We start from the raw sequence: 17,173 nt of genomic DNA, 5'->3' as shown, positions 1-17,173 counted from the left end.
CATCGCGACGTGGAGAGGGGGGAGGGTTCGCGACGATGTCGTCCGATACCTTGGTGTCGGACATGGGGCCCGGGGAGCTGGTCCTAGTCATCCTCGCGTGCGGCATCGGCGCTCTGCTCATCGGGGCGGTGGGAATCGGCGGGGTGGTGATCCTTCCCGCGCTCCTGGTGGTGGGCGTCCAGCCGGCGGTGGGCATCGCGTCCATATACATCGCGTTCATGCCCGCCGCGTGCGCGAAGCTGCTGGTGCTGGGTCGGATTAGGGGCTTGATACCCTGGCGCGCCGCCCTGAGCTGCGGCTCGACCGCCGCGATAGGAGCGGCGATCGGCGGGGTGCTGGTCGAGTCGTCACCCCGGAGGGCGCTCACGTACCTCGTCGGGGTTTTCGCAGCCCTCGCGGGCGCGAGGGACGCGTGGGAGCTCTACAGCAGGAAGATGAAGCAGCGCGGGGAGCGACGGGCGGAGGATGGACGACGGATCGAGGAGCCGGGCGACTCGCCCACAAACGAGACGGCGTCGAGCCCCCGGGGCGATGACGCCAAGCGGGGCGCCGACGGCGAAGCCGGCGTCGAAGAAGCCGTGGTGGTGAAACTCGAGATCTCGGCGCCGCCACCGCCTAACATGACGTTTCGCGAGCGCGTCGCCGCCGCCTACATGAGCGCCGACTCCATACCGGAGGATCTGCGATGGAACGTGACCGAGCGGGAGATGGCGATACTCGCGGCGATGGGTTTGTTTATCGGTTGCGCCTCGGTTCTCACCGGCACGGGCGGGCCGCTCATTCTCATCCCGATTTTGCTCACGTGGAAGGGGGACGAGCGGATCAGCAGGAAGGTGATCGTCGGGTGCGCCTCGGTCCTGGCCGCGTGTCTGGTGACCGCCGCGGTGATATCCATGTCGGCGACGGGCGTCCGGCCGGACGTGGGGCTGACGCTGCTCATCGCGCCGTGCGCCATCGTCGGCATGGCGACGGGGGCGAGGATCCTGCAGGTTGCGAGCAGGGAGTTTCTGCAGGCGGCGATGACGACGCTGCTGCTCGCGGTCGCCGCGCTGACGATATCAAAGGCCGCCACCGGTTAGACGATGACGATTGAATCGAAAAAAATGATCGGATCTCTCCTGTGAGATGTCTCAAAACTCTCATCAGAGGTCTCAAAACTCTCAGATGTCTCCGCCAGCCGCGAGCCACTTGGCGCATTCGCCGCCGAGCCTCTCCTGCGCAGCCTTCTCGTAGGCGGCGACTTGCTCGTCGGTCAGCACACCGACCCACCGTCCGTTGGTACCCTTATTGATGAACGTGTCCGCGCCTCCCTTCCACATCGCGCCGCCGAGTGGGGCGACCGCCGCGGCGTTGCCTTTCATGGCCTCGAAGGTGCAAGCGTGAACCTGAGCGTCAAACTTGGCTTCGTCGACGGGGACGCCGATGAAGTCGGCGATGCGACGCATCTGACCGGCGAGATCCTTCTTGAGGTCGGTGAAGTGCACCATGAGGACGTTGGGAAGGTCCTTGGCGTCCCACCAGGTCTTCATGTTGTAGAAGAGCGACCAGAAGGGCCACCCGTCCTTCTCCCACGGGTGCTCTCCCCACGGCGTGTTGAGCCACTTGTCGAACACGGCTCGGATCGCCTCGTCGCCCTCCTTGCCCTCGCAGGCTTCCTCCCAGGCGGGGAGCTTGGCGCCGACGAGGCCTGGGGACTCGTTGAGCGCGCCGTACCACATCTCGTTGCCGAACTTGTAGTGGTTCATGAGAGACATGAACGCGTCACGTCCGTCCCGAGCGACGTAGATGTACTTTTGGCTCGGGTTATAGTCGAGCGCATCGGTCGGCAGGTGCGTCTTGAGGAACCTGCGGCCGGGGATGGCTTCGACCATGCCCTCCTTGACCTCACGGGGCGGGACGCGGAGGTCGACCCACGGAGAGAGCTCACCCACCGCGGCGGGGGGTTCGCCGTTGAACAAGATCTGCGCGACGATCTGCTGCATCCAGGTGGTTCCCGCCTTGTAGGCCGTAGCAATGACGATGTCGTCGTCCCGGGGTTTGACGACATCCCAAGCTCCGGAGTCGAAGTGGTGGGAATCGTAGGTCTTGGTCTTGGTCCAGCCGGCCATGACGAGCGGCGCGCGAGGGATACAGTGACGCGATGGGGGGGACCCGCAGATCTCGTTATGCGTTTCTTGATCTGATCCTATCTGAGAGCGCGACCGGACAGACGGACACGTGTCTCGATCCGAAACTGGAGGAACATAAGTGTTAGAAAAAGTTCGGAAAATGGCGATTTGATTTCATCGCGCGGAGACACCGGATCCGGGGAAGAGCGTCTCCAGCACCTCCCGCACCCTCCTTCCCCGCGCGCTCCCCTCCAACGTCCCGTGATTTCCGCTCGGATCCCCCACCGCGCTCGCCAGCACCGCCGTAAGCTCCTTCCTCAGCAGCTTGAACAGCACCCCCGTCTCGGGAGGCGCGCGGAACGTAAACCTCGAAGCCGTCCCGCCGCCCACCGCCGAGGAACGACCGGTGGATACGGAGACGGACGCGGACGCGTGATCCACGCATAGCTCACCGCCGAACAGTAAGACGGACGCGTCGGGCACCGCGGTGGTGTCCCGGATGAACGTTTTGCTCGTCGTCACCTCCTCCTGGTACACCAAGAGTCCGGTCTCGGGGCCCCCTCCCGAAAACGTTCGTCGACCCCTCCCCTGTCTCGTCGCCCCGTCGTCGCCGTCGACGTCGTCCCGGTGAAAAGCCGCGTTGACCCCCGAGGGATGCACCGCAACCTCGACGCCGCGATTGTTCAGCACCCGAGTCCGACCCGACGGACCCACCCCCACGCGCGCGACGTTCGGGAACAGCCCCGCGACGAGGACGCATCGAACGAAATCGTCGTTGTCTGTTTGCGCGTTCGCGGCGGGGGCGCCGGGTGAAAATCCAGCCTCCTCGAGCCTCTTACGCAGCTGCGTCCGGGTTCGCGCGACGTCCTGCATCGCGGCGTGGCTCAGGTTTAGATCCGCGCACGTCCGACGCCTGTTACTCGAGCCCATCCACTCGTCGAACGCGTTGACGCACGCGAGGTGGTCCGATCTCGAGCCCCTCGAGGCTCTTCGCTTTGCCGCGGACGCGTCGGCCCTGTCGCCGCCGCGCGCGGTGAACATGGGCCTGCACGACATGGCAGCCGCCGCGGTGAGCACGGGAGACAAACATCCCATCACGCACCCCATCACCAGCATCTTGCCCACCCTGGGCTCCACCGGCAGGAGCGAGAGGTGGAAACCCAGAGGCGTCGTCGAGACCCCTGGTGAGTCACCGGGCCCGTTCCCCCGGCGAGGATCGACGACGACGGCGCCGATGGCCCGTAACCTCTCCACCGCCGCGCGCACCGCGTCGGCGTCCGGCGGGTCCAGCGCCTCGCCGAGCACCGCCGCGGGGTGCTCGCCCGGCGCGATCGCCAACGCGCGCATCACGAGCGTGTCCAGCGGAGCCGTACGCATCTCCGGCTCGTCGTGATCCGCCATGGGAGATTTCCCCGCCGCCCACCTCTCGTACAGTCGAACGCAGACGCCCGCGCGGACGCGACCGGCGCGACCCCTTCGCTGCGCCGCGCTCGCCAAGCTGCACCACCCCTCGGTCAAACTCGCGAGCTGGGTTCGCGACTCAAACGTCATCCGCTTCACGCGGCCGGTGTCGATGACGACGGTGACGTCCGGGATGGTCACCGACGTCTCCGCGGCGTTTGTGGCGAGGACGACTTTGACTTTGTTTGGCGGCGCCGGGGCGAACGCGGCGCGCTGGTCCTCGGGCGCCAGCTGGCCGTGAAGCGGGAACACGCGCACGTCACGCACGTCCGACACAGCCTGTTCCGCTCGAGATATCTCGGGCACGCCGGGGAGGAACACCAGGACGGCTCCGAGCGGCTTTTGGCCGTGTCTTTGGACGTCGCGAGACGCCTTGTCCACCGCGGCTCGGAGGAGGTCGTAGTCAATCTCGTGCCCGTCGCCGTTCCTTCCGTTCCTTCCGTTCTTTTCGCCGCCGCCCCTATCCCGGCGCCGAGAAGGGAGGTACTCCTCGACGAACACCTCGTCCACCGGGAAGGTTCGGCCCGGGATGTGCGTCGACCGAGGCGTCGGCTCACCGGGCTCACCGGCGAAGTAGTCGATGAACCTACCCGCGTCCACCGTCGCGGACATCAGCGTCACCCTCAGCCCGGGCGCCGCGCCCGATCGAAGCAGACGCCGGAGGAGGATCAGCAAAAAGTCCGCGTCCGCCGTCCGCTCGTGCGCCTCGTCCACGAACACGTGCGTGATTCCCTCCAACGTGGGGTCCCAACGCAGCCTCTGAAGTAACACCCCGGTGGTGCAAAACGTGAGCCGGGTCCGATTAGACGTCCTCGACTCCCCACGCACTCGGTACCCCACGACGTCCCCGACGCGTTCGCCCCGCTCCTCCGCGACGCGCCTCGCGATTGAAACCGCCGCGACGCGCCGCGGCTGGCACACAACGATCCCGCACCGCGCCCCCTCGCCGGCGGCGACGAAGTGCTCCAACACGAACTGCGGCGCCTGCGTGGTTTTTCCGGAGCCCGTGTCACCGGTGACGACGGAGACGCGCGAATCGGAATCGACGCAGGCGGCGATGATCTCGGCACGAACCGCCGCCGCGGGCAACGCCTGGCGGCTCGTCGCGTTCGCGGTTCGTTCGCTCCGGTCGATGGATAGGAGGGAGAGAAGACGGGTGGATTCGTCGGCCGTCGCGTCATCAGACCCACCCGGCGGGAGTCTCGATCGATCGACGTCGCGTTCAGCGTTTCGTAAACGGCTCGCGACCGCCTCTCGTAACCTCTCGGTCGGATCGTCCCCGGTATCCCCGTCCCCAATATCCCCGTCCCCGGTCCCCGGTGCCGACTTTTCGTCTTCGTCGTCGTCGTCTCGTTCGCGGGCGCGCTCCGTCGGCGGGTCCGCGGACACCGACACCGTCGCCATCGGCTCGAGTCGAAGGGTGTCGCGAATCTCCCGTCCCGAGGGTACCAGCCTCGCGCTCAGCGGCTTCTTCTTGAGTTTCAGCTTGCTCTTGGCGGCGGATAGAAAGTCCTTGAGGTCGGCGGCGCGCTTGATCTTCATCACCTTGGTCTCCCCGCCGCCCTGCGCGGAGGTGACCGAGACGTTCACCTCGGAGCCCGGCGGATGGGGCGATGATGCCCAACCCTTAGCGTCGCCATCGTCGCGACTGTTCGCGCCCTCGGCGGCGGACGCCCTGCGATCCTTCTTCAGAGCCTTAGCGAGGACCTTTTCCTTCCTCTCTCGTTCCTTTTCCGCTCGTCTGGCCTCCTTCACGCGGTCCTTACGGACGCGCGTAGGGTCCGCGTCGGCATCGTCCTCGTCGGCACCCTCGACCGAACCGGATCCCCGCCCGCGCGCCGCCCTCGCGTCGCCCCCGCCCTCGTCCCCGCCGTCCTTATCCTCCCGGGACAGGCGGTATATCAGATCGAGGAGCGCTTCCCGGGAACTCGCGTCCAGTCCCACCGACCGCGGCATGCCCCCGTGGCGAGCCCGCCTTGTTAGTGTTAACCCTTAGCTCCTGTCGCTGTCAGTTCTGTTTTCTTGGAACGCTCGACGACTGTCAGTTTTCTGGGAACAATCGACCCCCGGGTCGTCATAACTCGTATCGCCGTGCGCCATGAGCACCAACTGGCGCCCAGTCCTCTTGAACGAGGACCCCATCGTCGTCAAGGAAGAGCCCGACGACGACCACCACCAACCCCCCGCCGTCAACGTCGAACCTCCCGCGGACGACCACGAGGAAGACGAAAAGTCAGAGGATCTCGCAGGGAAGATGTCGACGATTTGGCGACCTAACCTCGACCGGCTGTACGCCAGCGTCGCCGAGATGGAGGGATCTGAGAGCGAAGAGGAGGAGAAGCATGCGACGAAGAAGGGCGTGAAGCGGAAGAGAGCCCCTCCCACGAAGGGGCCATGCGAGCACGGGGTGAAGTACCGGTCGAATTGCAAGGTGTGCAGCGCTTGTCCGCACGGGAAGAGGCGCTGTCATTGCAAGGAATGCGGTGGTGCATCAATCTGCGAGCACGGTCGTATACGCTCTACATGCAAGGAGTGCGGCGGAGCAACAATATGCGAGCACGGTCGTCGGCGCTCTCAGTGCAAGGAGTGCGGCGGGTCTCAAATCTGCGAGCACGGTCGTCATCGCCCTCAGTGCAAGGAGTGCGGTGGGTCTCAAATCTGCGAGCACGGTCGCCGGCGCACTGAGTGCAAGGAGTGCGGTGGGGGCTCAATCTGCGAGCACGATCGTGTGCGCTCTCAGTGCAAGGAGTGCGGCGGGTCTCAAATCTGCGAGCACGGCCGTCAGCGCTCTAAGTGCAAGGAGTGCGGTGGGTCTCAAATCTGCGAGCACGGTCGCCGGCGCACTGAGTGCAAGGAGTGCGGTGGGGGCTCAATCTGCGAGCACGATCGTGTGCGCTCTCAGTGCAAGGAGTGCGGTGGGGGCTCAATCTGCGAGCACGATCGTGTGCGCTCTAAGTGCAAGGAGTGTCGCGCGGCAAAGGCTCGAACTGGGTGAGAAACACCGCACTCGCAGCGGCGGCGGAGTACCTAAAACATCGCTAATAAAAGTCTATCGAAGCTTCACGTCCGGGTTCTTCTCCAGCCACATCGTCGCCGACGCGTAGTTCGCCATCGCGTGCGCCGCGATCGCCACGCTCACGTCCCCGCACCCCACCGCGCACGCCCCGTACAAACACCCCACCGCGCTCGCCCACGCCGCAAACGCCGCGTTCCGCCCGCCACCCACGTGAAGCGCGCCAAACGTCATCCCCGAGACGATGACCCCCAACGGTCCACCCCCGAGCGCGGGAACGACGCACCCGCGGAACAGCGCCTCCTCCGCCACCGCGGGCAGGGCGCTGACGGTGACCAGGTCGCCGCGCGTGAGGGGCGCGAGCACCTGGCGGTTGGACCTGTCCGTGGCGGCGCGAAAATCGGGCCACGACTCGAGAAGCGCCGATCGCGACGCCGTCACCGTCGCGGCTGCGGCGACGGCGACGGCGGCGTGCGACGCCAGGTCGATGGGTTCGAATGGCGGGTGGAGCGCGGCGACGAGGGGCAGCGTCGCGGTCCAATCGCCGATGGCGTCGGGGAGGACGTCGCGGCCGAAGAACGTGGCCTCGCGGAGGATGATGGCGATGCCCAGCATCCACGCGGTGGTGCCCAGGCAGCTGTCCAACACCTGGTCCCTGGTCACCGCCGGAAGCGGATCGTCCGTCGGTGGCCCCTTCGGCGGCGCCGACGACGCCCCTCCTCGCGGTGCGTCGCCCTCCTCCGGAAGAGTCTTGGACGACGCGGGGGCGGGCGGCGGCGTGGACGGCGTCGCCTCCGAGGATGGGGTAGCCACGTCGGATCCCCTCTTCTCAGCCTTGGGTCGTCGGCTGCGCTTCCCCGCCACGACGCGTCCCGGGGGCGCGCGGGTCGGCGCCGACCCGGCGGCGCGCGACGCGCCGCGTAAGGACGCGAGCGGCGTCGCCGCCGCCGGATGGAGAATGAGGGTTCGCGTGATCATGCCCGCCGCGCGAAGCCTCCGAGTGAAGTTCGCCGGTGCCCTATCCTCGGGGAAACGTGAAATTCGAGATCCGTGCCGGGCGCCCGAGCGTGCTCGAGTCAACAGGACCTCAACACCCCCGCCTTCTCCCGGGGGGGTTGGGCGGAGGGTCGCAGACGGAGGCGCGCGAGGGCGGCACGACGCCGGCGAGGACGCGCGTCGCCGGTGCACGGAACGGGGCCCGGCCGGGAACTTCGCTCGCGCGGGGCGTTCAAGGACCCGAGGGGCGCAGGGGACCCTCTGCGATTCCCCGAGGCACGCCTGAAGGCGGGACGGTTTTGGAGGCGACTGGGGCGAATCGTTCGGGGGCGACCGCGGGAGGGAACTTCCGGGCGGACGGGGCGCGCGGGTCGCATCCGGAGGAAACGCGACCATGAGCGACGGCGGCCCGGGGTCGGGCGGCGGCGGGGGACGCGGCGCGGCGAACGACGACGCGTCGCCGGAATCCTCCTCCCGGCGCGGGACCGGGACGGGCCTCGCCGCTGAGATGCCCTTCGCCGCGTCCGCGGGAGCCTCCTCCGGGTGGGCGGACGCGCTCGAGCGATCCGCATCGCCGGACCCGCACGAGACGCGGTCCCCGAGGGACTCGCACGGCAGCCAGGGCTCCTCGCACAGGCCCAGGCGAAGCGACTCCTTCAACCTGACCCGCTCCATCCCCATACCGGAGGATGAGGACATGCCCACCGGCTTCGGAGCCGACGTCATCATCCCGGGCCCGGAGCTGGACTCCGTGTCCATGCCGCTCAGCGCGGGGGCGAACGAGACGATCGCCGTGCGTCACGCGCGGGCGAGGTCGGAGGAACGCGCGTCGCCGACGCACGTTCCGCCCGCGCACCAGTCGATGAAGATCGACCGGTCCACGAGCGCAGGCGCGAGCATCGTCGATCGATCGTCCCCAGACCACCGAATGGATGTCACCGGCGGACCGAAATCCACGGGGTACGCGGGCGCGACGAAGGCCAAGGCGAAGAGCGACGGCAAGGACTCGCTGCGTAAGCTGTTCAAGCTGCCGGACGACGAGGTGCTCATCGAGGAGTACCTGTGCGCGCTGTACAAGAAAATTTTGCTCCAAGGGCGGATGTACCTCTTCCGCAACTACGTGTGCTTCTACAGCAACGTGTTCGGCTACCAGAAGAACAAGGTGATCCCGCTGAAGGACGTGACGATCGTGCGCAGGGCGTACACCGTCAAGGTTGTGCCCAACGCCATCGAGATTGTGTGCAACGGCAAGTGCGAGTTCTTCACGTCGTTCATATTCCCCGACAGAGCCTATCGGAACATAACCAACGCGTGGAAGGAGTGCAGCCAGTACGCGAAGATCTTCGCCGCGGCGGACGTGGACAACAGCAAAGTGGCGGCGGAGATGCTGGTCGTGCCCAAATTTTCCTCGCCTCCCTCCGCGGAGGTGGCCGCGATGCTCGGCCTTCGTGACGGCGGCGACGGCGGCGACGACGACGACGCCGGCTCGAAGGGGTCCGGCCCGAGGAGCTCCGGCAGCGACGGCCCCCGGAGCGTTACGAAGAGCGTTACAAAGACGCGGCGGGGGAAGGATGGGAAGGATGGGGAGGAGGCTTCGTCGCATCGTCTCGGCGTCGACGCGCCCGCCTCTCAACTGAACGGCTCCGGGCCAAACTCCGCCGGGTCTCAGTCCACGGAGACGACGGCGCCGCGACACCCGGGCGGGGGCGAGCGATTGTCCGACGAATCCCCCGCGTCCGTCACAGCCGTCACACCGGAATCGTCGTCCGGCCATGACGCCAGCGTGCACTCGGAATCCTTATCCACGGGGGGAACGAGAAGAAGCCGTCGGTCGAGCGTGCGGCGCAGCGTCACGTCGCCGGCGGGGATGGGGCTCGACATGGCGCCGGCGGATGCGTACGCGGCTAATTCAGACGAGGACGATGACGTGGACGATGACGTGGACGATGACGTGGACGTCGCGAACGAGGACGATTTCGGTGAGCGACTGGTCGCCACGTCCACGCCGGTCCCCCCCCGCCCGTCGGACATGCGAACGCTCGAGGAGTGCGTGCTCGAGTGCGCCGTCGAGGACGTCTTCTCGCTGGTTTGGTCGGACAGCGCGGCGGGCGCGTTTGGAGCCGAGGATCACGCGTCCCGGGGCGAGACGGCGGTGCAGACGACCAAATGGAGCCGGCACAGGCACCACGGTCACGCCAGGGACCTCACGTTCATCGCGCCCGTCAACGCCAGCATCGGTCCGAAGCAGACCAACTGCCACCAGACGCAGAGCTACCACGCGTGCAGAGGCGGGGCGCTGGTGGTGGACACGAGCCAGGTGCAGACGGACATACCGTACGGAGATTACTTCAGGGTGGAGACGCGGTGGGAGATCGCGCCCGCGCCGCCGTACCGACGACGCATCGACGGGGTCGTGGTCAACAGGTGCACGGTGTGGATCGGCCTGAGGATACCTTTTCACAGGTCGACGATGCTGCGAAAGGTGATTGAGCAGAGCGTCGTGGACGAGAGCAAAAAATCAGCCGCCGGGACGCTCCAACTCCTGGCCGACATCTTACGCCGGCAAGACGAGGCGGCTCGGTCGCGCGCCGCCGCCGTCGAGGCACCCTCCCCGAGGGAGGCCCTGGACAGGCTCACCAGCCTGGGACGCGGCAGCGGCGGCGGCGGCGGCGGGCCCGGCGGCGAAGTCGTGGACGTCAGCAAGCTCAACATTCCCGACGACTCGTTCGACATCATCTCCCGCATGCTCTTCGGGTCCAAGAAGCAGCCCGCGAACGACGCCTCCGGGAGCTCCCCCGGGCGGCTGGCGGCGGCGGCGGCTAACGCGAAGAACGCGGGCGGCGGCGGCGCGGGACTCACGGTGGGGCTCGCGCGGGGCAGCGGTGACTCGTCGTCCGCCGGTTTCAGGTCCACCCTGACGTCCCCGTCCGGTCCGTTGACCCCGGGGGGGCTGGACTACGGGCTACCGTCGCCCAAACGCGGCGGCGGGTGGGGCGGCGCGGTGCGGTCGTGGCTGACCGCCGTCCTGGGCGGGGGACCCGTCGGGGGACCGGGGCACGCGCTCGTGGCGATGGGGCTGCTCCTCGGTGCCCTCGCGGTGGCGTGGTCTTTGGTTGGGTTGGCGTGGCGTGTGTCCACCGGCGGTCACGTCTCGTTGGGCCCGGGTGGAGGATTGAACGACGGTGGATACGACGTGGAGTACTGGCGCAGGCGCGCGGCGCAGTTGGAGAAGGAGCTTCAGGCGCTGGAGCGGAGGGTGGCGTTCGTGGCCGGGGAGGTGTCGCACGCCAACCGAGCACTCGCGGAGGCTGCGTCGCAGTTGAAGTAGCGAGTCGCGTGAAACGGTTGTGAAGAATGCCTGGTGTTTTATAAAAATTGGTTGGTAGACTAGCTAGTAGACTACCTTGGTACTTCGCCGCTGGTGTATGGTGACAGGTTATGTGCAGGGTTTTGAAAAAATTACAGGACGCGCGCGTTCACGATGTCGCGGTAGAGCAGGCGCATGAAGAACGTCGTCTCGTCCGGGGACGCCACCCACAGGATCGAGCACGCGTCCCTCACGCGGCTGTCGTTTCCGGTGCTCGTGAACCTGTCACCCACGTGCAGCGTCTGGTGTCCCTCGAAGCCGAGGTAGTTCATCAGCGTCTGCAAACCGATGTTCTTGTTCCCCACGTCGACGAACACGTCGTTACCGCCGTTGAAGGCGCAGTAAGGGACCTCCGCGTCCGACAGCTCGATCATTGCGCCGATTGAAATCTCCTCGAGATTTTCGTACACCGTCGAAGACTGCGGCAGGATCCCAACTGCAAACTCCTTGCGCATAACCTCGTAGTCGAGCTCCAGGTGCTCCGCCTCGTCCTTGAGGAACTGCTCGGCGCGGTCGAGGAACGCCTCCACCTTGGTCTTAGCCTCGCCCTGCGCGTACCAGTACAGATTCTTGGTGCTGGGCTGGTCCCGCCACACCGCCGGGTCGACAAACTCGAGCTCAAACTCTTCGTTAACCTCCAGCAGGTAGTTGCACTCGCCGCCCATCACGCTGAACCGCTTCCTCGTCTCCGCAGTCAGCTCGTTCTCCTTGAACGAGTCGAGTAAACCCCGCAGCCGCCCCTCGAACTTTTTGGAATCCCCGGGATATCCCGCCGCCGTGACGATGGCGACGTGGACGCCAATCTCCATCAGCTGGATGATCTTATCGATCATCTGGTTATCCTCCTCGAAGTGCTTGCCGTCCGCGTACAACGTGCCGTCCGCGTCGAACGTCACGAGCTTCACCTCCTTGGCGGACGCGTGCACCTGCGCGATGTTCACCACGTGTCGAACCTCGGCGAAATTCGGCTTGACGTACTTGCGCTTGGTCAGCGCGCAAAATTCATCGTATTCGGCCAACGCCTGCCGAAGGGGCAGCGGGTGGAAAAAGTACCCCAGCTTCGGCACCTGGAAGTAGATGTTGGCGAACCTACGCTTGTTCGGGGGCATCGCCAGCGCGTCCGCCAGCCATCGCTCCGCCTTGGCCAGCGCCTCCTCCGTCTCGTGCGTCTTGAACAGGCTGATGATGAACTCGATGAACGGGTCCTGCTCCTTTAGACGGCCCTTGCGACGAAGCACCGTGGAGTCCGCGAGGGAACCCGCGCGCGACAGCTTGTTGTTCTTGACCTGTCGGTTGATGAGCTCGCGCATGTACTGCGCGGCGCGCGACTTGGTCTCCCTCGCTTTGGAAGAGTTCGGGTCGGCATCTTGGGTCGACGCGTCTTGGGTCGGCGCTGGGGACGGTTGCTGCGCAGCCGCGGCCGAGTCGATGACGTTGTTGGCGGCTGCGGGTGGGGGCGCGGATGCGGTCGGGCGCTCGGGCGCGGGGGTCGCGGTCGCGCCCTCGGGTCCCTCGGGCGGCGCCGCGGCGGCGGCGAGCGTCGCGCGTTTATTCTCGCGAGGCTGCCGAGCGTAACGCGGGGAGGGTGGGAGCGGGGGAGGGATCCCGTCAGTTGGCGTCGCGTGGACTTTGGGGCGACGTCGCGGATCGGGGGCGCGGGAGTGATGACGCCGACGCCTCGGCGCGCGCGGGAACGCGACGATGACGGCCAGCGCGACGCGGGCGCGGGCCGCGTCGTCGGCCGCTAAAACCCCCGGAGGCGCCACGTAATAAATTGTCCCTTCGGCCGCACCCGCGGGCACCCCACCCCGTGCGGGGAGCTCGCTCGCTTCGGGGCGGCGGGGGATGGGAGTGTTCGGGATGCCGAGGCGCGTACCTGGCGCGTCCGGGCGCTGATCTTGGGCGCACCGTCGCGGCGTGAGCGCGCGGCGGCCCGGGGTACGGGCGCGCGCGCGGCGGTCGCGGCCGCGACGGCGGCGAGGGAGAACGACATGGAAAGACTCTCTCCCCACCGAGAGCCTCGGAAAGTTCCTTCGGGTCGAACGCGACGGGTCGCCCGGGAGGTGCGGAGCGAGAAGATCCGGTCGCGGGTCGTTCGAACGAGTCGTCCGCGTTCGAAGCGTCGGCGACGGCGCTCGGAAGAGTCTCGGGACGGCGTGCGCTCCGGACAGTGCGCCACGAGCGGACGTCGCCTCGTTCAAAAACCTCAAGGTAATATTCTTTTTCTTCCCGGGAAATGGCCGGGATCTCCGCGTGACGTCACTGACGCGCATACCGAAATTTGGCATTTCTCTAACGGTAAACAATCGCTGGCGCCGATGCGCGAACGGTTCGGGATTGGACCGCGATTCACGATTGTTCCAGCCGCGGGAGACGATTGGTCAGAAACGGAAGATTCGCGCGATTTGCTCGGCGTTCTCAAATGCCGGCCTCTCCAAAGCAATCGGACGTCCCAACGCAACACAACACACACACTCGCACGCCCAGTAACGCTCGCGTCGTCACATCAGATGGCGTCGAGCGACGATGACGTGACCCGGCCGCCGGAGGAGGGGTTGACGGTATCGGCCTCCATCGGCCCGCGTTTTGGCAACGCGGGCGTGTGGAGAGAGGCTGTCGCCAACTCCTACTACGCCGCGCGCGCGGACGAGGACGAGATCTCGCTGCGCGTCGCCGAGGCTGACCGCGAAGCCCGGGAATCGGCGAGGTGGAGGGAGGAATGCGAGAAGGAGAGACGGGCCATCGCGGAACGCATCAAGGCGCGCCACGGCGCGTATCCCCCGAAGCCCGCGCCCGCGACGCCTGCGGAGATGGACGCCAGGCGCGCGAGCAAGAAGGCGGAGATCATGCGCTTATCGAAGCGGGACGAGGAGAACAAGATGCTGCGCGCGCGAATCTTGCCCCCGCACCAGTACGACGGCGAGTTTCCCGAGGAGATGAGGAAGCACGGGCGGGTGCTGGAGCACGGCGGCGTGTACGCCGACACCGCGCTCTGGCGCAGGCACGAAGCCGAGTGGGAGGAGTTCATGGAGACCGCGCGCGGGATGAGCATCATACGCAAGCGACAGATCCCCTTCCCCGAGGCGGGCGGCGCGGCGCTGTACCGTCACCTCATCTTGAAATCCATCCACGAGTTTAACCTCTCCGAAGAGGATGCCGAGAAGTTCGCGTTTCGCCGGTGCGCCATGCGTTGGCACCCGGATAAGGTGATGACCGCCGTGGGGATCCGACTGCTTCCGGAGGAGTACGACGAGGTCGGGGCCAAGTGCGTGGAGGTGTTCCGGGAGGTCCAGGAGGAGCACAAGAACAGGCTGAGGCTGCGGGGGACGCTGCCGAGCGGCTGCGACTAAAGCGAAGCGACGGGGGCAAACTCGAGCCGCTCCACTTTGCTAATACCTTCCGAGCCCGCAGCAAGTGGAAGCTCGACCAATTTGATACGAGAGGTTGGACGCGATCGAGCGGTCCTCCTGACGATCATCAAATTGGTTTCAGGATGTTTTGCCTTTCACTTGCTGCGAGCTCAGGGTGTCAAGTGGAGCGGATCGAGTTTGCCTTTTGGTTTTTCGTCGAGCGCGCGTCGCGGGGGAACGGGGCGATTCACTTTGTGTTTTTGTGCAGTCGAAGCACGTCGAACTGCCTGCAGCCAGTGGATTTGTCTCTTATTTGATGTCTGCTGACAGAGGACGTGTCAAGCAACGTAGGCATCAAATCAGGCGGAATCTTCTATCCACTCGCTGCAGGCAGGCGCGGGGCACAAAGTGAATCGCGACGAAGGTACTTTTTTCATCGCAATCGATACCGACTCTCCGTCGAGCTAAGCCTACTCGTCTATCGCGTCTACGCCTCACTCGCCAACCCCGAGCCCGTCCACCGCGCGGCACAACAGCTCCGACCCCCCGTCGCCGAGCGAGTACACCACCACGTTCTTCCCCTCGAACGGCAACTCGTCTCGCTCGATCGTCGTCCCCGGAGCCGCCTTGGCGAGCAGGTACTCCACGAGGTGCGCGTGCGTCGTCACCGCGCCGCCGCCCCGCGGCCGACCGGGCCCAGGGGGCAAGCGCCTGTGCGGGAAATCCCTGCTGTACGTGCAGCACGGCACCACCGCGAAGGGTTTACCGAACGCGAGCGCCAGGTCCACCGCCGCGTCCGTGGCCTGATCGGGGTGTAACCCGACGACGACGGAGCAGTCGCGGAAGACGCGCTCGCACGCGTCCGCCGTCGCGGACGCGTCCATCGCGACGGGTGTCATCGCCGCGGCGTCGGGATCGTCCACGTCAGCTTCCACGTCAGCTTCCACATCAGCATACACGTCAGATTCCACGTCATCAGCGTCGGGATCTCGGCGACGCGGGATCTCGGAGAACATCGTCGCGTGTCGCACGGGCTCGCCGGGTATCCTGTACGCCTCGTCGAGGTTCGCGCCGTCCCGAACCCCGTCCCCGGGTGCCGACTCCCCGTCCCCGTCCCCGTCCCCGGGTGCCGACTCCCCGTCCACGAGCCCCCGGCGCGACCACCTCGTGGCGTGACTCAACCGGTGAGACTCGATGGCTGCCAAACGCCTCTCCCCGTCCGATCGCGCCGGGTCGAACACGCCTCGGTGCAGGAACATCCGGAGGTGATCGGGTGCGGCGAGGGTCGAATCGAGGGGCCTGCGCAGCTTCGCCGCCGCGGGCGATTGGTTCCTGTGGTACATCCCCGACCTGAACCGTCGCACGTATCGTTCCAGCCGCATCGGCCGAGGATCCACCACCGTCACCGGGATGCCGCTGAGGTTGCGCAGCTCGAACGCGAGCTCGCCCTTGCCTCCCGCCACGTCCAGGACCCCCGCGCCCGACGCGAGCGTCTCGAACCCGAACGTCGCCACCAGCCATCGTCGGAAGTCGCCCGCCTTGTTCCTGTTCCGCGCGTGGTGCCTGCGACCGAACCGCGTGGCACCCTCGCGTCGGCCGTCCATGGCGGAGACGCGCGGGTCGTCGGCGTCGGCGTCGTCGCCCGGGACGCGTTCGTGCCGGAACCTGCATCCGTCGCCGTAGTCGCACCGTCCCCTCCTCGCCCAGTGGCGGCACAGCGCGGGGGTCGCCGGGAGTGGCCCGGGGGGATCCGGCGCCTCCCCCTCGCGAGACATCGCGCAGTGGGCGCTGACGATTTCGCGATCTCGACTTTAAAGTTAGCAGTGGATCTCCGATGCTCGTTTCCCGGCCACTTCGGGGCGCGCCGACCTCATGGCGACGAAGACGACGATTTGGCGGCCGAACGTGAGAGTGTCCCTCGACGAGTATGGCGAAGTCGAGGACACGGAGAGTGGGGGAGAGGAGGTGGCGAAGCAGGGGACGAAGCGGAAGAGAGCCCCTCCCACGAAGGGGCCATGCGAGCACGGGGTGAAGCCTCGGTCGCGATGCAAGGTGTGCAGCGCTTGTCCGCACGGGAAGTGGCGCAAACAGTGCAAGGAGTGCGGTGGTGCATCAATCTGTGAGCACGGTCGTATACGCTCTGTGTGTAAGGAGTGCGGTGGTGCATCAATCTGCGAGCACGGCCGTCAGCGCTCTCAGTGCAAAGAGTGCGGCGGGTCTGAAATCTGCGAGCACGGTCGTCACCGCTCTAAGTGCAAGGAGTGCGGCGGGTCTCAAATCTGCGAGCACGGCCGTCAGCGCCACAGGTGCAAGGAGTGCGGTGGGAGCTCAATCTGCGAGCACGGTCGTCACCGCCCTCAGTGCAAGGAGTGCGGCGGGGCATCAATCTGCGAGCACGGTCGTCACCGCTACAGCTGCAAGGAGTGCGGCGGGGCATCAATCTGCGAGCACGGTCGTCACCGCTCTAAGTGCAAGGAGTGCGGCGGGTCTCAAATCTGCGAGCACGGCCGTCAGCGCTCTCGGTGCAAGGAGTGCGGTGGGGGCTCAATCTGCGAGCACGGTCGTGAGCGCTCTCTGTGCAAGGAGTGCGGTGGGTCTCAAATCTGCGAGCACGGTCGTAGGCGCTCTCGGTGCAAGGAGTGCGGTGGGGGCTCAATCTGCGAGCACGGTCGTATACGCTCTCAGTGCAAGGAGTGCGGCGGGGCATCAATATGCGAGCACGGCCGTCAGCGCTCTCAGTGCAAGGAGTGCGGCGGGTCTCAAATCTGCGAGCACGGCCGTCGGCGCTCTCAGTGCAAGGAGTGCGGTGGGGGCTCAATCTGCGAGCACGGTCGTATACGCTCTCAGTGCAAGGACTGTCGATGCGAACGGCTGTAAT

The 17,173-nt window shown here is 66.5% G+C and overlaps 9 protein-coding genes across 9 annotated transcripts; 4 read left to right on the top strand and 5 right to left on the bottom strand.

Moving 5' to 3' along the window:
• Nucleotides 1-5: 5 nt before the first annotated feature.
• On the bottom strand, nucleotides 6-2,123 carry MICPUN_107876 (predicted protein). Its single transcript, XM_002500354.1, has one exon. The coding sequence runs from the start codon at nucleotides 2,106-2,108 to the stop codon at nucleotides 1,161-1,163; it is 948 nt and encodes a 315-aa protein (XP_002500400.1). The 5' UTR covers nucleotides 2,109-2,123; the 3' UTR covers nucleotides 6-1,160.
• Nucleotides 2,124-2,282: 159 nt separating this feature from the next.
• Nucleotides 2,283-5,525, bottom strand: MICPUN_99314 (predicted protein; the record flags this gene model as incomplete). Its single annotated transcript, XM_002500353.1, has 1 exon — nucleotides 2,283-5,525. The coding sequence occupies one exon, from the start codon at nucleotides 5,523-5,525 to the stop codon at nucleotides 2,283-2,285; it is 3,243 nt and encodes a 1,080-aa protein (XP_002500399.1).
• A 352-nt stretch (nucleotides 5,526-5,877) lies between these two features.
• HPF_1 (cysteine-rich protein with zinc finger) lies at nucleotides 5,878-6,564 on the top strand (the record flags this gene model as incomplete). The annotated part of the gene is made up of 1 exon (XM_002500795.1): nucleotides 5,878-6,564. One exon carries the CDS (start codon nucleotides 5,878-5,880, stop codon nucleotides 6,562-6,564), a length of 687 nt encoding a protein of 228 aa, XP_002500841.1.
• An 87-nt stretch (nucleotides 6,565-6,651) lies between these two features.
• MICPUN_73414 (predicted protein) lies at nucleotides 6,652-7,005 on the bottom strand (the record flags this gene model as incomplete). The annotated part of the gene is made up of 1 exon (XM_002500352.1): nucleotides 6,652-7,005. A coding segment is annotated over one exon (354 nt), but the record flags the coding sequence as incomplete, so codon positions are not given.
• Nucleotides 7,006-8,506: 1,501 nt separating this feature from the next.
• Nucleotides 8,507-9,892, top strand: MICPUN_79876 (predicted protein; the record flags this gene model as incomplete). The annotated part of the gene is made up of 2 exons (XM_002500794.1): nucleotides 8,507-9,112; nucleotides 9,497-9,892. Coding segments are annotated over 2 exons (1,002 nt in total), but the record flags the coding sequence as incomplete, so codon positions are not given.
• Nucleotides 9,893-10,949: 1,057 nt separating this feature from the next.
• On the bottom strand, nucleotides 10,950-11,803 carry MICPUN_107875 (predicted protein). Its single transcript, XM_002500351.1, has one exon. It carries the CDS (start codon nucleotides 11,776-11,778, stop codon nucleotides 11,038-11,040), a length of 741 nt encoding a protein of 246 aa, XP_002500397.1. The 5' UTR covers nucleotides 11,779-11,803; the 3' UTR covers nucleotides 10,950-11,037.
• A 1,652-nt stretch (nucleotides 11,804-13,455) lies between these two features.
• MICPUN_99310 (predicted protein) lies at nucleotides 13,456-14,295 on the top strand (the record flags this gene model as incomplete). The annotated part of the gene is made up of 1 exon (XM_002500793.1): nucleotides 13,456-14,295. The coding sequence occupies one exon, from the start codon at nucleotides 13,456-13,458 to the stop codon at nucleotides 14,293-14,295; it is 840 nt and encodes a 279-aa protein (XP_002500839.1).
• Nucleotides 14,296-14,789: 494 nt separating this feature from the next.
• On the bottom strand, nucleotides 14,790-16,070 carry MICPUN_56710 (predicted protein; the record flags this gene model as incomplete). Its single annotated transcript, XM_002500350.1, has 1 exon — nucleotides 14,790-16,070. The coding sequence occupies one exon, from the start codon at nucleotides 16,068-16,070 to the stop codon at nucleotides 14,790-14,792; it is 1,281 nt and encodes a 426-aa protein (XP_002500396.1).
• Nucleotides 16,071-16,167: 97 nt separating this feature from the next.
• On the top strand, nucleotides 16,168-17,172 carry MICPUN_56709 (predicted protein; the record flags this gene model as incomplete). Its single annotated transcript, XM_002500792.1, has 1 exon — nucleotides 16,168-17,172. One exon carries the CDS (start codon nucleotides 16,168-16,170, stop codon nucleotides 17,170-17,172), a length of 1,005 nt encoding a protein of 334 aa, XP_002500838.1.
• Between the last annotated feature and the right edge of the window lies 1 nt (nucleotide 17,173).

The sequence above is a fragment of the Micromonas commoda genome, chromosome 3 (assembly GCF_000090985.2).
Source record: "Micromonas commoda chromosome 3, complete sequence".
Lineage (NCBI taxonomy): Eukaryota > Viridiplantae > Chlorophyta > Mamiellophyceae > Mamiellales > Mamiellaceae > Micromonas > Micromonas commoda.
The sequence above is the reverse complement of the archived record's forward strand: the minus strand, read 5'-3'. Positions and strand labels throughout refer to the sequence as shown.